This window comes from Lepisosteus platostomus, chromosome 22 (assembly GCF_059453375.1).
Source record: "Lepisosteus platostomus isolate fLepPlt1 chromosome 22, fLepPlt1.hap1, whole genome shotgun sequence".
Lineage (NCBI taxonomy): Eukaryota > Metazoa > Chordata > Actinopteri > Semionotiformes > Lepisosteidae > Lepisosteus > Lepisosteus platostomus.
Window position 1 is genome coordinate 10612655 of NC_142632.1, and position 18801 is coordinate 10631455.

The 18801-nt window shown below is 49.7% G+C and overlaps 1 protein-coding gene across 1 annotated transcript in view; it reads right to left on the bottom strand.

Moving 5' to 3' along the window:
- aatf (apoptosis antagonizing transcription factor) overlaps positions 1 to 18801 on the bottom strand; it is a 40663-nt gene that overhangs the window by 5307 nt on the left and 16555 nt on the right. The window contains exons 8-11 of the mRNA XM_088616298.1: positions 18256 to 18339; positions 13113 to 13180; positions 12409 to 12489; positions 10137 to 10208 (exon numbers count right to left, since the gene is read on the bottom strand). Coding sequence (XP_088472424.1) covers positions 10137 to 10208; positions 12409 to 12489; positions 13113 to 13180; positions 18256 to 18339 — 305 coding nt within the window. The remainder of the gene's footprint in view (positions 1 to 10136; positions 10209 to 12408; positions 12490 to 13112; positions 13181 to 18255; positions 18340 to 18801) is intronic.

Consider the following 18801-nt stretch of genomic DNA (forward strand, 5'->3'; position numbering starts at 1 on the left):
AATATTCAGAGATGCATCATAGTCTACGGACATGACACAAGAGACAGAAAAGAACGGGTCTAAAGTGTCTAAGCTTGCGAACCTGACACAGGTTGCATGAAGAGTACATAATGGTTAAACGCATTTGGGGTTTTTCACCTTAACAGCACCTGCAGGGCCAATACGATCCAAGCGCTGACTTACAACCATTAGCAGCTCTGGTACTGCTGCAGTTTTTAACAGCAGGTGCCCAGAAAATCCAGCGGTCAATCACTACCTTAGATAAGATCCTCGAGAGCACAACTACATGGGTCAAGCATGTCAAGCATGTCCCAGAGATCTCCAGAAATGAAACACAAACCGGGCGCAAGAGGAGACACTGTTCTGAACAACGTGCTCAAGGAAAAACTCAGGTCTTGGAACGGCTACCTGCCGCACAGACAGGGGCCAAAAAAATAAATAAATAAAAAGATGTGCTAACGCATTTGCATTTGGCTTTGAGTGCAAAGAAAATAAGACAAACGCCCTAAAAATATCTCTGCAGCTGACAATTAAAAAATCTCTCCTGAAGATGCGTCTGCAAATCCACCTCTTCGGAGAAGCCCCACAGTGTGCCAGCAGCACGCAGAGCTGCTCCCCCGACACACTGGGCTGCTGCAAGCTGCCCTTCCCAGCGCAGCCCTTCACAACTGCGGACACCAGATTGAATATTTTAATAGGATGTATGAGAGCACATCAGTGGGAGCAAAAGGATTCAATCAGGCAGCCTGCGCGGGGTATAATTTCAGTTTCATATGTTTTCCGGACTTGACAGTACTTGAAAAACAATGACAGTGACCCAGTTGCAGGATTCCAATTAGTATTAGATATGCAACAGTTGAGATTAGAATGCCAAGTTTCTTTATAGCAGTCCAGCTCTGATTACTAGTTTGGCACAAGTGTCAGGCCATGATAAAGAACAGGGAAATAGGGGAGACGGATAAGGAATCAGAGGCTGCAGCTGCATATCATTTCAGAGAGGGAATATTTATTTCTAAATACCTCTCCTCTTCCGTCTGCAAGGTATTTTAATCAGAAGAAATTTGACATGCCGAGTGAAGGGGCTGGCTGGCTGTTGAAGAGTCAGACAGCGCAGAGGGGCTCAGTGTCCATCTTTGCCAGTTCAGACATCGGACGGGCACAGGACAGCAGCGCCCTGGGCTCACTGATGGGCCTCTACCACTGCATTAGGGCACCACACTGGAAGCACCACAAAATAGGGGTTAAATTAAAGCAATCAAGCCGCCAAAAAGAAAATAACTGCCATAATGTTTAAGTGAATGTATCATTGATAAAATGATACATATAAACATACAGGCATTAATTACTGCACATCATATACCGTCTTCAGCAGCTGAGAAAGCACAATGACCTACACTGAGGTGCTGAGACCTTGTCTTTTACAGCCCGCAGACAGAAAGAGGCATGAACAGAGGTCTGGGACATTTCCCCCAAGTTTGCTTGGGCGTTTCCAAAACATGACACGGGAGCAGCCGGGGCCAGGGACGACCTCCTAAAAATAAGACAGCCTGTCCCATGCACACAACCCCGAGCCCTCCTTGTAAAGGGGCAAGGGCAATGTCCTAGAAGCATCAACGTGGCTGTATATGCCACTCGCTGTGAAGGGGGGGGGGCTCAGCCCATCTGCACGGCAGACTCCAGAAAAGCTCAAGCACACGCTACCCGTCTCAGCCTCGCGGCGGGCATGGCGATAGGGGCTGGTGGGCATGCTAACCCTGGGTAGCGCTGGGCTCTTTGTTCTCTGCCGCGTGAGGGGGACAGCACACCACGGGGGAGGTGAAAAGGTCAACACCCGCAGTCTCTCCCAGTTTTGTTTTTTTTTTTTTTTCCTGCTGAGCTTCAGCGGAATTGTGGGCAGAATAATTTCTATCTCCAGGTTTCAATTATGATCTTCCAGCACCTGCAGCATGGAGCCAGCAGACGTGCACAGCCCAGGCCAAAATAAAATGATAAGGGCTTATTAGAATAGGGGAGCAGGTTTTTTTTTTTACCAGAAGAGGATTTCAGTTTATACATATTTATAAATCTGGGACAGTGTGTCCATCAAGTCACAGCATCCTGCTGAAGAGTGTCTCTATCTCCCATTTGCTTCCTCCTGCGACCACTCGTACTTTCAGATAAAATGGATTTTTTTTTACGTATTCGTTCCAGGATGTGTAAACCACGTGCTCACTGGGGACAAGAGAGTGGTACCCCCTCAGCATCAGCAGAGCACCCCACACTCTTGCAGCAAAGGCATGGGGGTGCACAATCCTACCGCCCCACCCAGGGTCAGAGCCTGCGTCTTGACGTAACCTGCAGGACAGGGCAAAGCACTGCTCCAGCTTTCAGCTCTCATTCATAACAACAAAAAAATCATCCTTAGAATTTCCGTCTCTTTCCATGCACAGATAAGGAAGACACGAGCACAATCAATTTCCGTGTGCTGTAATGCAGGACAGTGCACAGTATCTGATTGCAGTCGGAGCTGCTGAGGCCTCGCGCTGGAGCTGTGACCAGCGAGGGGCTTGGTGGGGCTAATTAATAATTACAGCTGTGTACCGGGAAGGGGCTCAGATCCTGCAAGAGGCACGGAGCTCATCAATCCCGCAGGTTTAACCTTGTCTCCCCGTGATCCGCAGCGGGGGGGGGGGGGCAGCCTCTCGCTCTCTGCGCGCGACGGGCTCCGCGGGAAACCAGGCTCCAGCCAGCGGTCGCAATCAGCCCCGCCCCGCACACACCACCCCTGGGGGGCCACTGCGCCGCCTCCCTGTGCGGCAGCAGTCACGTTCCGAGAATCACCTGCGCTGAGCAAACTGGGAAACGGACCATTCAGAGGCATCCGCTGCTAATTAAATGCCTTCGATGAATAATAATAGGAAGAAGAGGAAGAAGAAATTCCTTACACTTATATAGCGCTTTTCTGGGCACTCCACTCAAAGCGCTTTCCTGGACTCCCCTCCACCACCACCAGTGTGCAGCCCCACCAGGATGATGCACCAGTACTCTCCCCACACACCAGCTCTCAGTGGGGAGGAGAGCAGAGTGATGAAGCCACTTCAAGTTAAGAGGCCAGAACTGGCAAAGGCCAGCGGGGAAATTTATGTTTAAAAACTCTTCCTAACACTCTCTTTACACCTAAGGATATCTCCACAACAGGAGGGACTATAAAAAGTTTATCCAGTTGTAGTTTGAAAGTGCATCAAGGCTGTCACTCACAAAAAGGCAAAGCTGCAGGAACCCAGGGTGCCCAACAGCCTCACCAGCACAGGAACACCCAAAGTCCCTGTAATTCACCCAGTGCAAGCTGCAGAGTTCAGTGTTTTTATCTATTAGGATAATCTACAGTACATCAATTACTCACCACCGAAAATTCTTGTCCTGTACATGTCCTAGGGGAACAGATACTTCTGAAATATTACAACTAATGGCAAGAACAAAAGGATGAAGACAATATCAAAATATTATTATAATATTATGTGTTTATATAGCTGATAGAAGTGCCGCATTCGTAAACATCTGCATTGATTTCTTTGGCTTGTTCACCTGAGGTTATTTTGGAAACATCGTGACATGTCCGTACGGTACAGAGAGACACTTCTGTACGGTGGTAAAACGCTCGCCTATCACGAAGAATGACCCAACAAGTTTTATTTTTAACACCACACCTTTCTGCACTGCCTCCCTGCTCTATCCTTCAGTGAGCATGAGGGAGCTCACACTCGTCAACCCAGTGTCTGTGGGGGAGTGGCCACTAGAGGGCAGTGTTGGTCACGGTTGCTGCCAGGCAGGGGAGGGAGTCGGGGCCTGCTGCCATGAACTCAGTGTGCGCCCCTCGGGAGGAGAGGCAAAAGGAGTTCAGGTCTCCAGGACCTCCTTCTCTGCACTCTCCCTGTATCACCCGGTCTCTCCAACTAGTTTTCCCCTCTGTCTGCTCTTCAAGCTCCAATACCAATTCCACACGCCTTTCACACACACAAACTCTCCATCTTCTCCCTCTCCGCCCCGTCAGGTCAGCCCAGGAGCTCCGAGGCGGGGTAAATGCCTTATAGCCCCCGAGCTTTGAATCACGGACTGTGCCGCCTGACCCAGCGGAGCAGGGGCTGTAGGGATGCAGCAGTCCCAGCAGGGGAGGCGCTATCTGGGGTGCGGATGCACCAAGCAGCCAGATATTCAGGAGCAGCACAAGGCTTGTTAGCCTCAGCGCGGACAGCCAGATGCCAGCAGAACACCTAGGATGAAATCATCACCTGATTCCAATATGGGGTGTTGAATCGATCCAGTTAAACAAATAATGAAATCAACTGTGCTGATAACGCAGCACAAAAGGGAGCAGACCCAAGCACAGCAGTACATCAATTTTAATGTGTCGGGTCACGGGACACAGCCACAGACCTTCTTAATACAGTGAGGGATCAACCATTGAGTGATGTCACCTCCAAACTGTGTCCCAGTAGCTCTAAAAATGTAAGAAAAAATAAATGCCCAGCAGAACATGGTCCTGAGGCTGGGGCAGAAAGGAGACGAGAATTCATCACTGATCTCTTCTCCAGGATGCAAGGAACAGGTTAGCAAAGGAGGACCCTATACAGTGAAGAGCACCTCCTCGTGGTGTTCAGCACAGGAGAGCTCACCCACACCACATGCTCGTCACACAACGGCGCCTGGCCCTCAGGGTTCCTCCCCAGGGGTCCTACACAGCAGCAGAGGCCAGGGTCTCGCTTCCATGATCACAAGCACCCTGCTGCCGGCTGCGTTACAGACCGAGCTGCCGCAGAAATCAGCCCCTGTCAGGAAAAGCAGCCTTTAATCCCCAATCCCTGCTTGAAATGCAGGTCCAGGGTCAAGGATTACAATAAACTCTGATTATCAAATAATGCATGCATTCTCATTCCAATAGAGCACTGCACACCACAGGCTTGGAATACTGAACATGGGTTACGGGGGAATATTACCCACAAGAATCACACCTTGAGGAGAGCAGTGAACACCTGAACACACACAGGAACATACTTGTTTCTCAGAGCGGTCATACATTTCACACGGGATCCCCACAGCTTCTGACACCAGAATGTGGCACCGATCCTGACAGACATGTTGCGTACGGTCTAGGCACTATTATGCCATGTGACGAATTCTGCAAGCAACCCTAGGGAATGCTACCCAGGGCTGGACAATATTATGTCATTTGATGGTGGTGTAACACCTGTATATTGCTGTCCAGAGGGGTCTGGTGAACTCCCATTCTCCCCTGTTAAATACGGTTAAGGATCTCTGAAAATGGCATTAACATTCATAAGGTCAGCAAGCGGTGTCAATGGCCATAAACCCACGGGTGAGATATGGGGACTGAGAGCTGTGCAGGGGCATTCATTCAGGGAGCCCTCTCCCACCTCCACACAAAGGTCACCAAGCATGGCTGTTCGCAAAAGGTCATCGGCTATTTTAATGCTATAGCAATTCATCACAGTTATTACTGTAGTTTATTGATCCCATGTAAATGAAGATAACCCCCTGCACAGATTAGCGCGGAAGGTTACAGCGCCTCAGGTCGCTGGCTGCCGGCCGAACGTGGGAGAACTCTACAGTTTTATGACTAGCACCCGCGCCGGGGCCTCCTGCCGGGCTGGGGAACGGCAGCAGGCTGCTCTGAAGACCAGGAGACGATTCTTCACGGAGGGCCAGCTAAAAGGATCACCGGCATTGAATCCCAGGAAAGGGATTCAGGAATCCCTGGGAAAGAATCCCAGGACAGAGCACAGGAGACGGCCTGAAGCACTCATCCACACGACCCAGGCGACGCCACAAACAGCTAAACCGGATGAAGCAGCAGCAGCAGCATTAACCCATCAGCGGTGCCGAGACAGCTCCTCTGGAAAACCCCTCCCCTACGAGAGGCCACCTCCAAAGCCCCGGCGCCCTCCTCCTCTGGCCTGCAAGCCGCGTCCCGGAGGAACGGGCTCCCTGCTCCCCAGCCGGAAGCTGGCGGGCGCCCCAAGGTCAAACACCTTCCTCCGCTTCTTCACGAGACGCCCCCCCCGGGGATCAGCGCCACAGGAGCGCCACTCCATCTCCATCAGCGCCGGCTGCCAACGCCATCGGCCCGAGCGGCTAGCCACCCCTTCCTGATCCAGCTTTCGCAGCCCCCGCTGTCACGGCGCCCTCCCCCCCCCCCGCACAACCCAACGCTAAGTGCCGTGGATTTTCGGAAGGGAGTCTTTGCTCTTGAAAGTGCCTCTTTTGTCCTTTGTGACAATTACTCCATAAAGAGCCCGTGGCAGCTTCCTGGCCCCACATGGCATTTTTAATGATGATGTATGTGTGTCCCTACTCCGCACGGCGGCCCGCGTGTGACACCGGCGCGCGCGCATCAACACGCGAATTAGGAGCCGTGTCAATCTACCTTAATGCGGGAGCCGGGCGACGCTCTCCCACCTCTGCCATGAGCGATGCTCGCGGGGTAATCTGATCCGAAAAAGAGCAAGCCACTAATAAAAGAGTAATGAGGGACCCTTAATGACGCTGTAAAGGGCTGCAGCAAAGTAAAATATTGCCCTTAGTTAATATGATTACATCGGCCGTGCATTCCTGGCCTGCCTTCCCCGAAGTCCAAGACGGACTCTCCTCCATGACAGGAGATAATGGCCTCTTGGAGGCGGAGATAGGTTTTTTTTCCAGCTCTTTTTTTTACAGAGCCCCCCCCACCCTCTTCCTCACCCCCCCCCCCCCCCCCGCCTCATTCCTTCACACTGCCAAGAAATAGTGCTGTCCGGAGGGGAATTGCAATGACCCGGGTTCAAACACAGTTCAGAGGAAAGGCTAAGGATTCTGCACCTGGAAGCAGGCTTCAGTTGGATCAGGGAGGAGGGACGCTTCCGATATTTTAAATCGCGGGCCCCTTGGTGAGCTGCTCCCGCAAGGCTTTATGAAAGGCGGCCGGACTCTCCCGTGACACCAGTGTGCAGTGCGAATGCGACAGGCACACAAGGGCTGGGCATGTTGTCGGCAGGGAAATACATTAAACCCACCACTTTGCTCTGACATCGCAGTCAGTTCCATTTCTCCACCCATGCAGATGGAATCCCTCATTTGACTTCGAACCAGTGGTAAAAAGCCAAGCTTTCTTTTTTTATTACATTTAAGTCTCACGACGCGCAGTTTTAAAAAATCTCTCCAACTCCGCTAAAAGTCAGGGGGCGAACACAAGCATACCTCATCAACATTAACGCAAGCAAACGGGTGACGTGGAGAATCGTGCTGAAAGTACAAAAAGCAAAGTGTCCAGGGCAGCACATCCCAGCACTTTCCGAAGAACGCTGGGGCTATAGAGAAAGTCTGAGATTTGCTGTTAACGTACTGTTCTATATACAAGCAGAGCACCCCACTGATGAGGGACCCACAGAGAGATCTCCAGTGTTCCTGCGGCAGGCAGGACTTTGGTGCTGCAACTTCAGCGGGCAGACAGGAAATCTCCAGGGTGTAGGGGCTTCCTGAACCCGGTGCCAGGCAAAGCATGGCTCGTGTTCTTTCACAGCGCCAGGCCACAAACCGTTAAAACCTTCTGTCTCAGAATCCTGACCGAAAGTCACTGTAATGATTGTAGCAAATCGAATACAATACAAAAGCACTCGGTTCGCCTCATGCAAAACAACCTAAAAAAATAATCCCAACTTCAACACCATCGGCAGACTTGAGTTACATTATGTTCATTTTTCATTTCTAAAGGGTCGGTTCTGTTATTACTGCGACTGCTTGTGGGGGTTTCTGCAGTTTAAAACCTTATTATACAGTATCTCAATTGCCTTTAAGGTACCACAAACGGTGCTGGAGTCAGGCTTGTGGCACGATTCTCAGCAGAGTCATAGGATGCTTGGGATTAAACATCTGAAAAAGACCTTTGCCTTACAGCATGTTAAAAAAAATGACCTGAAGACAAAGCTTGTACTTCGACAATGAAAGAAAACATTCACGTGTGCAACATCAAGAATAGCTCAGTTTTACACCCTTGCGCACACAGATTTTATATGTGGAAGTGGACTCTAAATAAAGCATCAAAATGGTGTGCCGCTGTGCGGAAGGGAGCTAGTATTGGGCAGCGAGCGTACGGCGATGTCCAGCGGCACTGTGTGGGCCTTCCTCGGCCACACCTTCAGCTCTTCCCTCGTTTATTTATTCTAGAACATTGCTTCCCATTTCTCAATTTCCTCAAAAGGACACGAATCTTAGATGAAAAAGGACTGCACAGGCAGAAGAGCCCACCTGCCTATCTTCAGCACTTGTCACTATTAATCAAAGCGAATTAAAGCTATGATTTCTGAATACATTACAAGCCTACCTAATCTGTATTCAATAGATCATGTATATTATGAAACTTCCCCACAGGAGGATTTGTTTTTCCAACTAGAAAATACACAATTTGTATTTCATACAATGCAAGATCTTCATCGAGACTGAGGGCAGGCAGCTCTGCCCAGAGATGAAGAGGGAGACAACAGTCACACCGGAAGATCAAGAGTCCACAATAAGGCTTCACTGTGAGAGTCGTGGACAGTGAATGATCTCTGAATGGTACCGAACAATTCTGTAGAAATGATCAAGTAAACTGCACATCCACTCCAAAATAATCACTTCTGTTGAGCCTGGAGTTAATGAAGGCATGTGTAAAAATGACCAGGCAACAGAAAGCTCAGTTTGAGTTCCCTCATCTCTGCCTGGAAGGAATCATCTTGTATTTTTCTATGCACAGCACAACCCAAGAAATCGAAGAGGCCGAATTCGGCTTTAAAAACCACCGTAAAAAGCACACGTTTTCTGAAGACAAGGGCTGGAAACCCTTTTCTCACACTCCAGTTCTGCAGCACAAAATTTTTCATGAAAGGCTTAATGTAACAGAACCACAGCCCTGCCAGACTCAAAATCAAAGATCACAGTTAATCCAGCCACTCTTACATTAATTTAGTCAGGCATTTCAAAATTTGCAGCGCATTCTGGTGTTTGTTGTACAGTTCAGGCACGCTAACGAACTGAGACTTTTGCAACGGCCTTCATTTATTCCAAACAAGAACACACAAGAGGAGAATTAGCAGACACAGAACTACGGGACAGAGGAGTGAACGTGTACTGGATTGAGCGAACTCTTGGAAAGACTGATGAACCTTCTCCCACTGCCTCAGGTAGGGCTGCTGCTAGTTCTTCACATTTCCCTAAAGGTGCCAGTATCTCCCTTCTAAAGGGGCAGTGGTAATTTTTCACACCCAGAACCAGGTTTTAAGTCAATGATTCCCAAAGTTTAGCCCTGGGGTCCCACTACCAATGGGTCTAGACATGGTATCAAATCATTTACTCTTACGTCTGCATTGTTGAACACTGTATATGAACCATGTCCTCTGCTCCTGTATTTAAATTAGCGGGAACAGTTTGCTAGGCTGCTCCACACACAAAACAAATATCAAATGAAGTTCCACACGACTGTGATAAAAAAGTTAAGAAAAGGAAAAACCTTTAGCAAATTAATGCTGCGCTAAAGCTATACTCAGTTGCAAACTGGCCAAAACAGATTCTGGAATACCGTCGTCGCAAACCGAGACTAACAGATGGCACAAAGTGCCGGCTCTCCGAGAGAAAGGAGCTCTCTCTCGGCACCTGGCAGTGACTCGAACAGCGAGAGAGAGAGGGGAGACGGCTCTCGCGCTGACCACGCTGACCGCAGAGCTGAGCAACAGCCCAGCCCAGCCCAGCCCAGCCCACTCAGAGAACTTTAAAGAGGCCCAGAGCGGCGCTACCTGTGAGATTTATGGAGCGGGAGGGAGGGGTTACCTGAGAACACTTCCTGTTCTAATTACAGGCTGCATGTGGAGTGCGGGAGTCCTGCGGGGCAGAAGGGCTGCCAAGAGAGCAGCCGATTTATGGAGATGTGGCCGGCGGATGCAGGCAGTAATTACAGGAGCGCGGGGAGCAGCCAGATCTCTCCGAGAGATCTGACCGCGGCGGCGTTTTGATGCCCGTGACGAATGGGGATCTGATAAGGCGAGATGGAGGGGCCTCGTGGGTTGAAGAACAGGTCAATATCACCGTGTCAAGGGAAGGCGCCTGACGAACGTTATTAATCTCTTACTCACCGCGCGTCGTCATTCATCGCGCCGTGGTCGACGGGCGCCATGAAGTTCACCAGCTTGCTGTGCGCGTGGAACCTGGGGAGCGAACGCCGACAAAAGCAGAAGAGCTTGTTCAAGTCTCACCACACACACTGGAGAGCAGCCTCCACGAGAGGAAAAGGACGTCAGCGGATTAGTCCGATTCCTTAACAATGAGAGGTCTGCAGTTCTCTGCCAGCTGAGCCATTCTAAAGGGAAGGCGGCAGGACCTGCAATGTACTACATCATAAACTATTTGATCAAAGTGTTTATTATCTAACCAGCTTACAGTTTAATTAGGGATCCTACTGTCACTGTGAAAGAAGGCAAAAGAGACTAAAAAAAAATCCCAATGAGATGAAGATGCACAGCAAAACTTAACATGAAGCTCCATAAAGCAGAGGCCGATGTGAAAACTGACTTTTTACCTACATGCTGTTGCATGAAATTGTCTGACTTTATATGTGATAATTCTAATTTGAAAAACTGCTGATACTCAAATGACGGTGGAAGAGTGCAGAACAACAGAGTAAATCAACAAATTTCTACAAAGTAAATTAACTGCTTACTGCTAAAAGCAAGGAGAGGAACATTACATATAATGCCATATGAATTATCGAATGACAGCTTGTATTTTTTAATTAAAGACCTCTTCTTTTTAGTGTGTCCAGGATAGACAATTAAACTAACTCGTACCTTCGAGGTTTAAAAGTAACCCATGGTACAGGCAGGGCGCAGATAACACTTTCCCCTGCTGAGCATCCTAAGAACTACCCTGATGTTTTCTCAGAACTTCACAGGGGAACAATCTGCTCTCGTTAAACACATCAGCTCAGATCAAACAGCACTGCAGCAAGTACTGAGGCATCTCCTATCTGCATTCCTGTTATCACTATCTGCCACTATCTGTTCCGCCCTACACAAATGACACACTTCATTGTTTACTTCCTACAGATTACATGTCAAAATTAGAAACTCTGACTCCCCTTATCAATGAACCGTGAGCCTCCTGGAAAGGTACCCTATCGCTGAATTAAATAAATTCTTCATTGTCCCAGCCACTATAAAAACATTAAGAAAAACTATACAGGAACTCCATAAGATAAAATAAAATAATTGATTGATTGACTCATCTGAAATAAACATCATTAAATAACCAGGGGAGATGTTATCTGTATGGAGACTGCATTATGGAGATGTCAAAGATATTAAATTAGTTCCCTCTTCCTACAAATGCATTACCTAGTTTCGGCACTTTGTTCTGCATAGTTCAGGTCCAGTAGGCAGGGCCGTTCCAAGCCGACCTGACCCAGGACGTTGCAGGGAGGAAGAGAGGGCCACTGACACTGGCACTGGCCTGAGACTCTTGGGCTCACAGCTCTATTGTGCCACATTGCCTCTCCCCACAATTAGGTGATGAACATCTCTAAGTATGTGAGATGTTGACAGATCACAATATTGATAGCTAATAATTACAGGCTTTGTAGACCAACAAAATAGCAGCTGTCTCAACAAATAAATTGCCTTGCGACATTGATCTCACAGTTACAGCCACAGTGTCTGGATAGGCTCAGGGTGACGTTGAGCTCTTTAAGGTCTGCCTTTTTCTTTAAGGAAGGGGCGAGTGGGGGGGGGGTGGGTGGAGGGATGTTGCATAATTAAAGATGGTAAATGTAAAAAGTAATATGTGTGTAACTTGGCATTTCTGACTATTTCTCATTCTGAATTTAAATGTTCGATTAAATATTAAAACTTCAACATTGTTTCTGACCTTTTAAAAGATTGCGAAAAAGAAAATATCCTATGCAGAAAAAAAATTATTTCATTCAAATCCATGGCAGGCTGCAAATGAAAAGGCCTTTTCGATATTAGCGCCAGCTTAATTACAAGCGAGGAACGGCACTTTTCAACACCATAAAATCCCCCCCACTTTGCACTTTGATTACGATCTTGTACACAGAATCTCTGCATTTCCAGGGATAAAAAAATAAGAACATCCCGATGCCTGGCAAATACAGCTTGTCCTATTTAAAAGTAAAAAACAAAATAAAAAATTCGCCAACGGAGGGGACTAAGCCAGCAAACCCTTTACTATATTGGGTTATAAGAAATCATTTAAATGTTTCTATAATAAAGGACGAGTTTGATGTTCCAGTGGTGTGGCTAATTCAACTGTGCCATCAAATGCGTATATTGTGCGAATTCATACACTGGCACCAGCCCTCCTCCAGCCCCCCTCCCCTGACAGGAAGCGTACCTGACTTTGCGACCCTTGCTGGCCTTGGTGTCCACCTTCCTCTTGATCTTGCTGCGCAGCCTCTGAATGGCCAGCCACTGCCTGGGGGACAGGAAACCGCACACGCGCGGCAGAGTCAGGGTCTCAACCCACACTCACTCAGACAGATAAGGCCAAACAGCCTTGCAGAGAGCACATGTCAGCCAGGGGGCCCCAGATCCTGTTTGCCCAGGGCCACAGTCCAGTTGGTGCACCAGGGTTCAGGGTTTTGGCTTGAGCAAAATGACAGAAACTATGCTGCAATTATAGCATACACCCACTGCATTTGTACCTATTATGACAACCTGACCCTTCACTCAAGGTTCTTAAACTATTACTTTATATATTCCCAAAAGAAAAACAAATGCTGGATTATAGCCCCACAAGAGCGGCAGACTTGAAAACCCCCATTTTAAAACTGGTTGCAGAGAAAACAGGAAACCAGCCTGCCGTTTTTTTATTCCTGCAGCTACTTAATTAGACCCTTGTAGCTTTGATCTCCTGAAAACAAAAACTTTAAGGTAGTTTGACATTTCCAACTGTGGCAGAACTGAGAACAAGGGCTGGTTAAGGAAAGTTAATTAGACAGGAGATTGATCAGGTAATTTCAGGAGACCCGACTCCCGGACAGCAGGGTCCCAGACATCACCCTGTCAGGAGAAGGGCCGTTTCAGAGCCGTACTCACCTGCCCATGGCCACCTGGTCGTTGGGGTCGACTTCGCTGGTCTTGCGCTCGATCAGCTCTCGGAGGAGCTGGATCAGACAGAGGAGAAGAAGAGGTCAGCGTGAGGAAGACCAGAGGGACCAATCCACTGATCAGGCAGATGGAAGGTTCGAGCTACCCCTGTTCGCTCTGCTTCAGCTGTGTCAATAGACAGCAAAGCAGGAATGTATTTAAAGAGGATACAAAGGTGCATGTGAAGCCCTCTCATTTGGAATATCGCCCTTGTGCTCAGAGACCTGTTTTATTTTCCCCAGTGTACAATGCAAGCTGAAATCGGGGCCCAAGGCAGACCAAGACAGACCCAGGCAGACCAAGAGGAGCGGAGTGTGACACCGTCTCATTAGGTGAACCGTGCAGCCGGGCCACAGAGTGAAGCACAGCCCCGATGCTGCACCCTGCCCCCAGCCGCCCAGCGGGCAGGCTCAGAAACGGCACCCCACAGACAAGATCAGTGCCAGCAGCCTGTCTGGTGGGACCCCGGCTTAGCTCTAGGGACGACAGCCTCAGCCCGAGCAGACAAGGACGAGGAGGAAGAGGAGGAAAACAGGGAGACGGCAGATGAAGGCAGCACAGAGCTGGAGGGCTTGTCGAGAGAAGTAGGGGGAGCAGCCCCTCCCCTCACCTTGTATCAGTGCCGATATCTCAGATTAACATGCAGATCAGCAGATAGACTTGTTAATGCTGGCTAAACTGTTATTCACAGGTTTTTATCCCCCTTTTTAAATCTATTTCCATAAATAACAGATTTCAAGCCTATAATTTTCTTCTGTAACTTCAGACGCGTGAACCCATTTGGTTATACTACACCGATTTCCCCACTCGGATTACTACACTTATCTGGGTAACTATCAGGGCAGCCGTGGCCCTGAGCTAGAGCTGATGCAGGCGGGATAAAAGCCATCGTCTGAGCTCATTCGCTATTGTGTTGGAAGCAATTAGAAAGCAGACAGGTGTTTGCAACAGGGTTGATTATAGAAGATGCACCGTAAAAAAGTATTAGTGAGGCGCAAGCTGACTAGGGAGGCGTGCAATTTTACCCTTAAATCCTATTATTAGAGAATAATATCTTTCAGCGTGTATTGCAAAGCAGGTTTACCTTTTCTTGAATAACAAAATGCATTTTAAACGGTGTGGATGTAAATTTGCCACTAGACTCTGACGCGAGGAACACAGCTAGCTTGCGAGAATTAAAATGCCTTCAACAAAACAGATTAGCAAATTCGAACTTGCTCTTGAATTATGGAGAAATTAATTTAAGAATTCTGATCTGCAAGGCCAGTGTTTGGATGTCATTCTTAGCAAAATCTAACGGACCAGAACAGTCGTTAGCTCTGCAGACGGAGGTGCGCACTATCCCACTGCCAGATCCGGGACATTTCCCTCCCCATTTTATCCTTGAAATTTCCTCAAGTGTGATGCCTAATGCGCCGGGAGAACGACAAGTTTATTATCGCCAGAACACGGCGTGCTATTCCTCTGCCATGTTTATCTGACCGATTCCCACCATCTCCCTGGCAGCCAATCTATCAGTTTATCTCTCCTACTTCATCACCGTCACTCCTGGCAGCTAAATACAGGCTGCAAATCCGCTGCGACACAGATCTGCGGCGATGTGAGGCCGTGTAGCGGCGCGCGGGAAACAGGGCTGCCCGAGGCCGGGCGCCAGGAGGCTCTGGGACAGCACAGGGCCCCTCCCGACTCCGGCCGCGCTGGGGAACGCCCCCCTGCGCACGGCGCAAAAAGGCTTCACTGGCTGTTCTCACCGCGGGCGTGGCATTACAGCCTTAAGATCGACGCGGGTTCTGACGACGTGCTGCCGCCCCGGATTTGCAGCGGTATGAGTTTTAGTTGCAGGCCTCTAATGCTTCTGACACCGAACACCAGCCTGCCTCCTCCGCCTTTACAACAACAGCTCTGCACCTGGTAGCCGCGTTCCGGTAGTCTTGATACCGTAAGCGCATGCCACAATCAAAGAATAAGATTCCCCCTTCACTCCCCTTCACAGTAGTTAAGACGAATAACACTGCAACACGTACTACTACAAACAGACCCTGCAATTTATTGCCCTGGTTATCCCAGCTGTTGCAAACTCTGTCCCCAGCTGACCTCCCGTATGAAGTAATGCAATAATGCACAAGCATCTTAAACCCCACCCGTGCCATTTCTCCTTCACAGCACTCAGACTCTTCCTGGTGTCCGACTACTCAGCTCCCTGGAGGATCCCCCCCCCGAGTCATGGACAGAGAGGGGAAGAGAAGAACACGAGTGGCTGCAAAAGAGGGGGCCACTGGCCCCACCCAGCTCATTTGATAGCTGTCTGCTAACTGATGCAATAAAAACAGAGTTGCACACGAGAGGAGGCCAACCTGCCTGTCCGCAAGTGGCACAAGAAAGGAAAGTCTTTAAGAAGAAAACTTCAAACTGGCGACACAGAACTCCTGTTGTCTGAGCGCTTGGTACCCCCTCTGAGATGCAGAGACACCCCCAGAAACACAGAGGTGCTCCCCGTCAGTCACCCGGCTCAGCGGGGAGCTTGGGGGGGGGGGGGGGGGGTTGGGCAGCTCCTGCCTGCCGCAGCCCTGACGAGACGCCCCGTGCCGGGAAAGAGAGGTGACAGCAAACAGAGTTATTTTCAGCCGCCTTATCACACTGGTGTCTTGAGCCGCAATCCCTGCCAAATCCCCCCTGCTCTCCAGAAAGAAATTAAGCAGGTCAGTGAAACAGGTGCAACACGGTGTCAGTCAGGGGTCCCTGGCTTTCCTGCAATTACTGGTACACAATGAAGCGGTAATCTTTCCAGATCATCACTTTTCTAAAGAAAATTATTCGGGGAAGGCAGGAGGTGGGGGGGGAGCAGGGAGAGAGGGAGAGAGAGAGAGAGGAGAGAGAGGAGAGAGGAGACAGTGTGCGGATGCCTTGCGGCTCAGCAGATGTCTGCCAGTGATGTACGAGGCAGTGCTGAGCTACCCGAGCAGGCTTGCCAAACAGCGGCTAAGTGACTGGAGCGCGCGCGCGGCAGCCCTGCGCCATATTTAGAGACTGCGGGGCGCCGGGGCTGGGGTTCACCCCCCGGAGAGCCACGCCAGATGTTGGGAGCTGGCGAGGCGCAGGCTGGTGCAGCCGGAGAGCAGCAGTTGGCGCAGCGGCGATGACAAGCTGGAGGCTTTGCCAGTGTAATCCTGGCCCCCCTCCCCCTCCTCCTCCTCCCTCCCCGCCAACGCTGCGCTAACAAGTGTCGCCCATTAGTCACTCCTCCTCCTCGCACGGCTCCAGCGGGAGGTGACCAAGATAAAGTTTTGAATGGCAGGACCATTTGTTTTAATCAGGTGCTTGCAGACGCTTCCCTGACCTCCATTAGTTGAAGTTTTAATTTAAATTAACCCCCACTCCTACCCCAATTAACCCCCCCCCCGCCCTAAAGCGGAGACACCCTCCACAGCTGTTTCAGGGATTAAGGCCGACGTGCCGGCAGTCCTGGAAGGTTTTAAAATACACCTATGTGCACGCACGTGTGAACCGCTGGTATCCCAAATCCACTGTCAGTTTCCTGTGCCCAAAAGGGGAATAACTCACTCATAACAAAAAGCTGTGTTTAGAACACAACCAGGGTATCGCACAAGCTCTCCAGAGAAATCAGGGATCCATGATTGAAAGCAAATCCTTGCCTATACCAGCACACCAAAATACAGTTATACATCCCACCAGCACAGAATAGAAAATAAACTGCATTCCTGAACTTTACTCCTATTCACAACAGTAGTAAAGCCTTACACTTGCACACTTGGGTCTTCCTTAAGGTAAGAGAGGAAACTTCTAATTCTGATGAAGAATCGTCCTTCCCAGTGGATCAAACAGGGATGTGGGCTTTGATCACACTGCTGTGCAGGTGCAGCAGTGTGGAGCAGTGCTCGGAGTACTGGAGCTGTAACTGGAAAATTGCGGGTTCAGCCCGCTGCATAAGCGGGCACAATCACAAGTCTCTTCGGACCAAGCATCAGCCAAATAATCGAGTCATCGTAATCAGCACGCGAGCTCTAAACATTAAACAAACAAGAATTTTAAGTTTCAGCGTCTCAGCCCACCTCCTGCTCTGGTCTTGCTCATGTTTCTGTCAGCCTCAAGGCAGAAGTACTTCATTTCGCAAATTTAGCTCCTTAACTCAAGCAAGCAGTTATGGATAGCAGCATGGATTAGACCCAGTGCTGCTGCTCCCTTCGCCGAACGAGACATGATTTATTGCGCGCGCTGAGACTTGCTGACTGAAATGTTTCCTTGAATGCAAGCGGCGGCTCCAGCTCGGGCCCTGCACGCCCCGCGCGGAGAGGGTTATGCACATGAAATTACATGCATAATCGGTGCGTCAGCGCCGGCTCCCAAAGGTGACGCCGCTCCTCGGGCTCCTGCCCTGACCGCAGCGCGGCAGAGGAGAAGTCTCCCGCCGCACCGCCCCTCGGAAGGGCACGGGGAGCCCCGCTCCGTCCTTCACACCGCTGGGCTGTCCGTCCCTCACAGGGCCAGCAGAACACACATCACAGCAGACAGCAGGTCAGCCGCTGCTCCGCTCTTCCTCCCCTCCAGCTTTAACTGCCGAAACCGTTCCTTTGTAAATCACAATACATCACGCACAACCCACTCCGCTAAAAAGCTTTCACAATTATTCCCCCCCACCCCCACCCGCTGAAGCTCGGACGACAAAGGCCATGAGTTCCTTTTCTTTTGACACATGAAGTGCTCTAGCTGTAGTGTTTTGCAGGAAAGTTATAGCTAATACGAGGAAAGGATGAAGATCCAAGACAGGCCTTTTACAAACCGGAATAGCAAAACCGCACTTTGCACGTGTGTGCTCACGCACACACACACACACAAGAAAGGGATTTTGCCCGGCAAGAGAAACCAGGAGAGGGAAGAGTGCCGTCGGATTGGCTGCACAGAGATCAGAAGCGGTTTTATTGAGGCATGCTTTTTTTTCCAAGCCTCACAGACACACCTGACAACCATGACTTCAGCTGCCAGCGCCACTCATTTTAACACACTCTGCCGCTCACGACACAGCTCACTTAAAAAATATATAAATCTCTCGCCCTCCCCCCACCAAACCGCTCACCTGATGATAAAAATCGTCGTCATCGAAGATTTCCTCATCCAGGTCTTTAAGATGTGCATTTGCTTTGAGTGCTGGCTCTTCTTCCTGTGAGCAGAAATGCACCTTGTCAGGACAAAATGGAGCAGATGAAGGAGTCCGCCTAAGATCAAGCTGAGACAGCGCCACTCTAACCTCAGACTTGCACACATAGGCGGAGGGGAGCACCCTGAGCCCAGAGCCTGAATTATCCCGGATAATTATCCTGAATTATCACCGGCCCATACTGTGTGCGTTACCAGCAAGCACTAGGTTTGTAAGACCCACAGCTCCACAAGGAAGGGGAAGGCAGCACGGCACTGATATACCCAGGAAACATGACTACTGGGACCCAGGCAGGGATCAATACCTGCCCTGTTTTATCAAGGGAACCACATTTTCTCCTTTCGTGGCGCAGACGTTTCAGGTAAATGCAACCGAGACGCTGCACTTAGGGGGGTAGATTCAATTAAGATACGGCAGCAGCGTTGTTAATACAGCCGTCTCTTAATGCGGAGAAAACAAACGGTA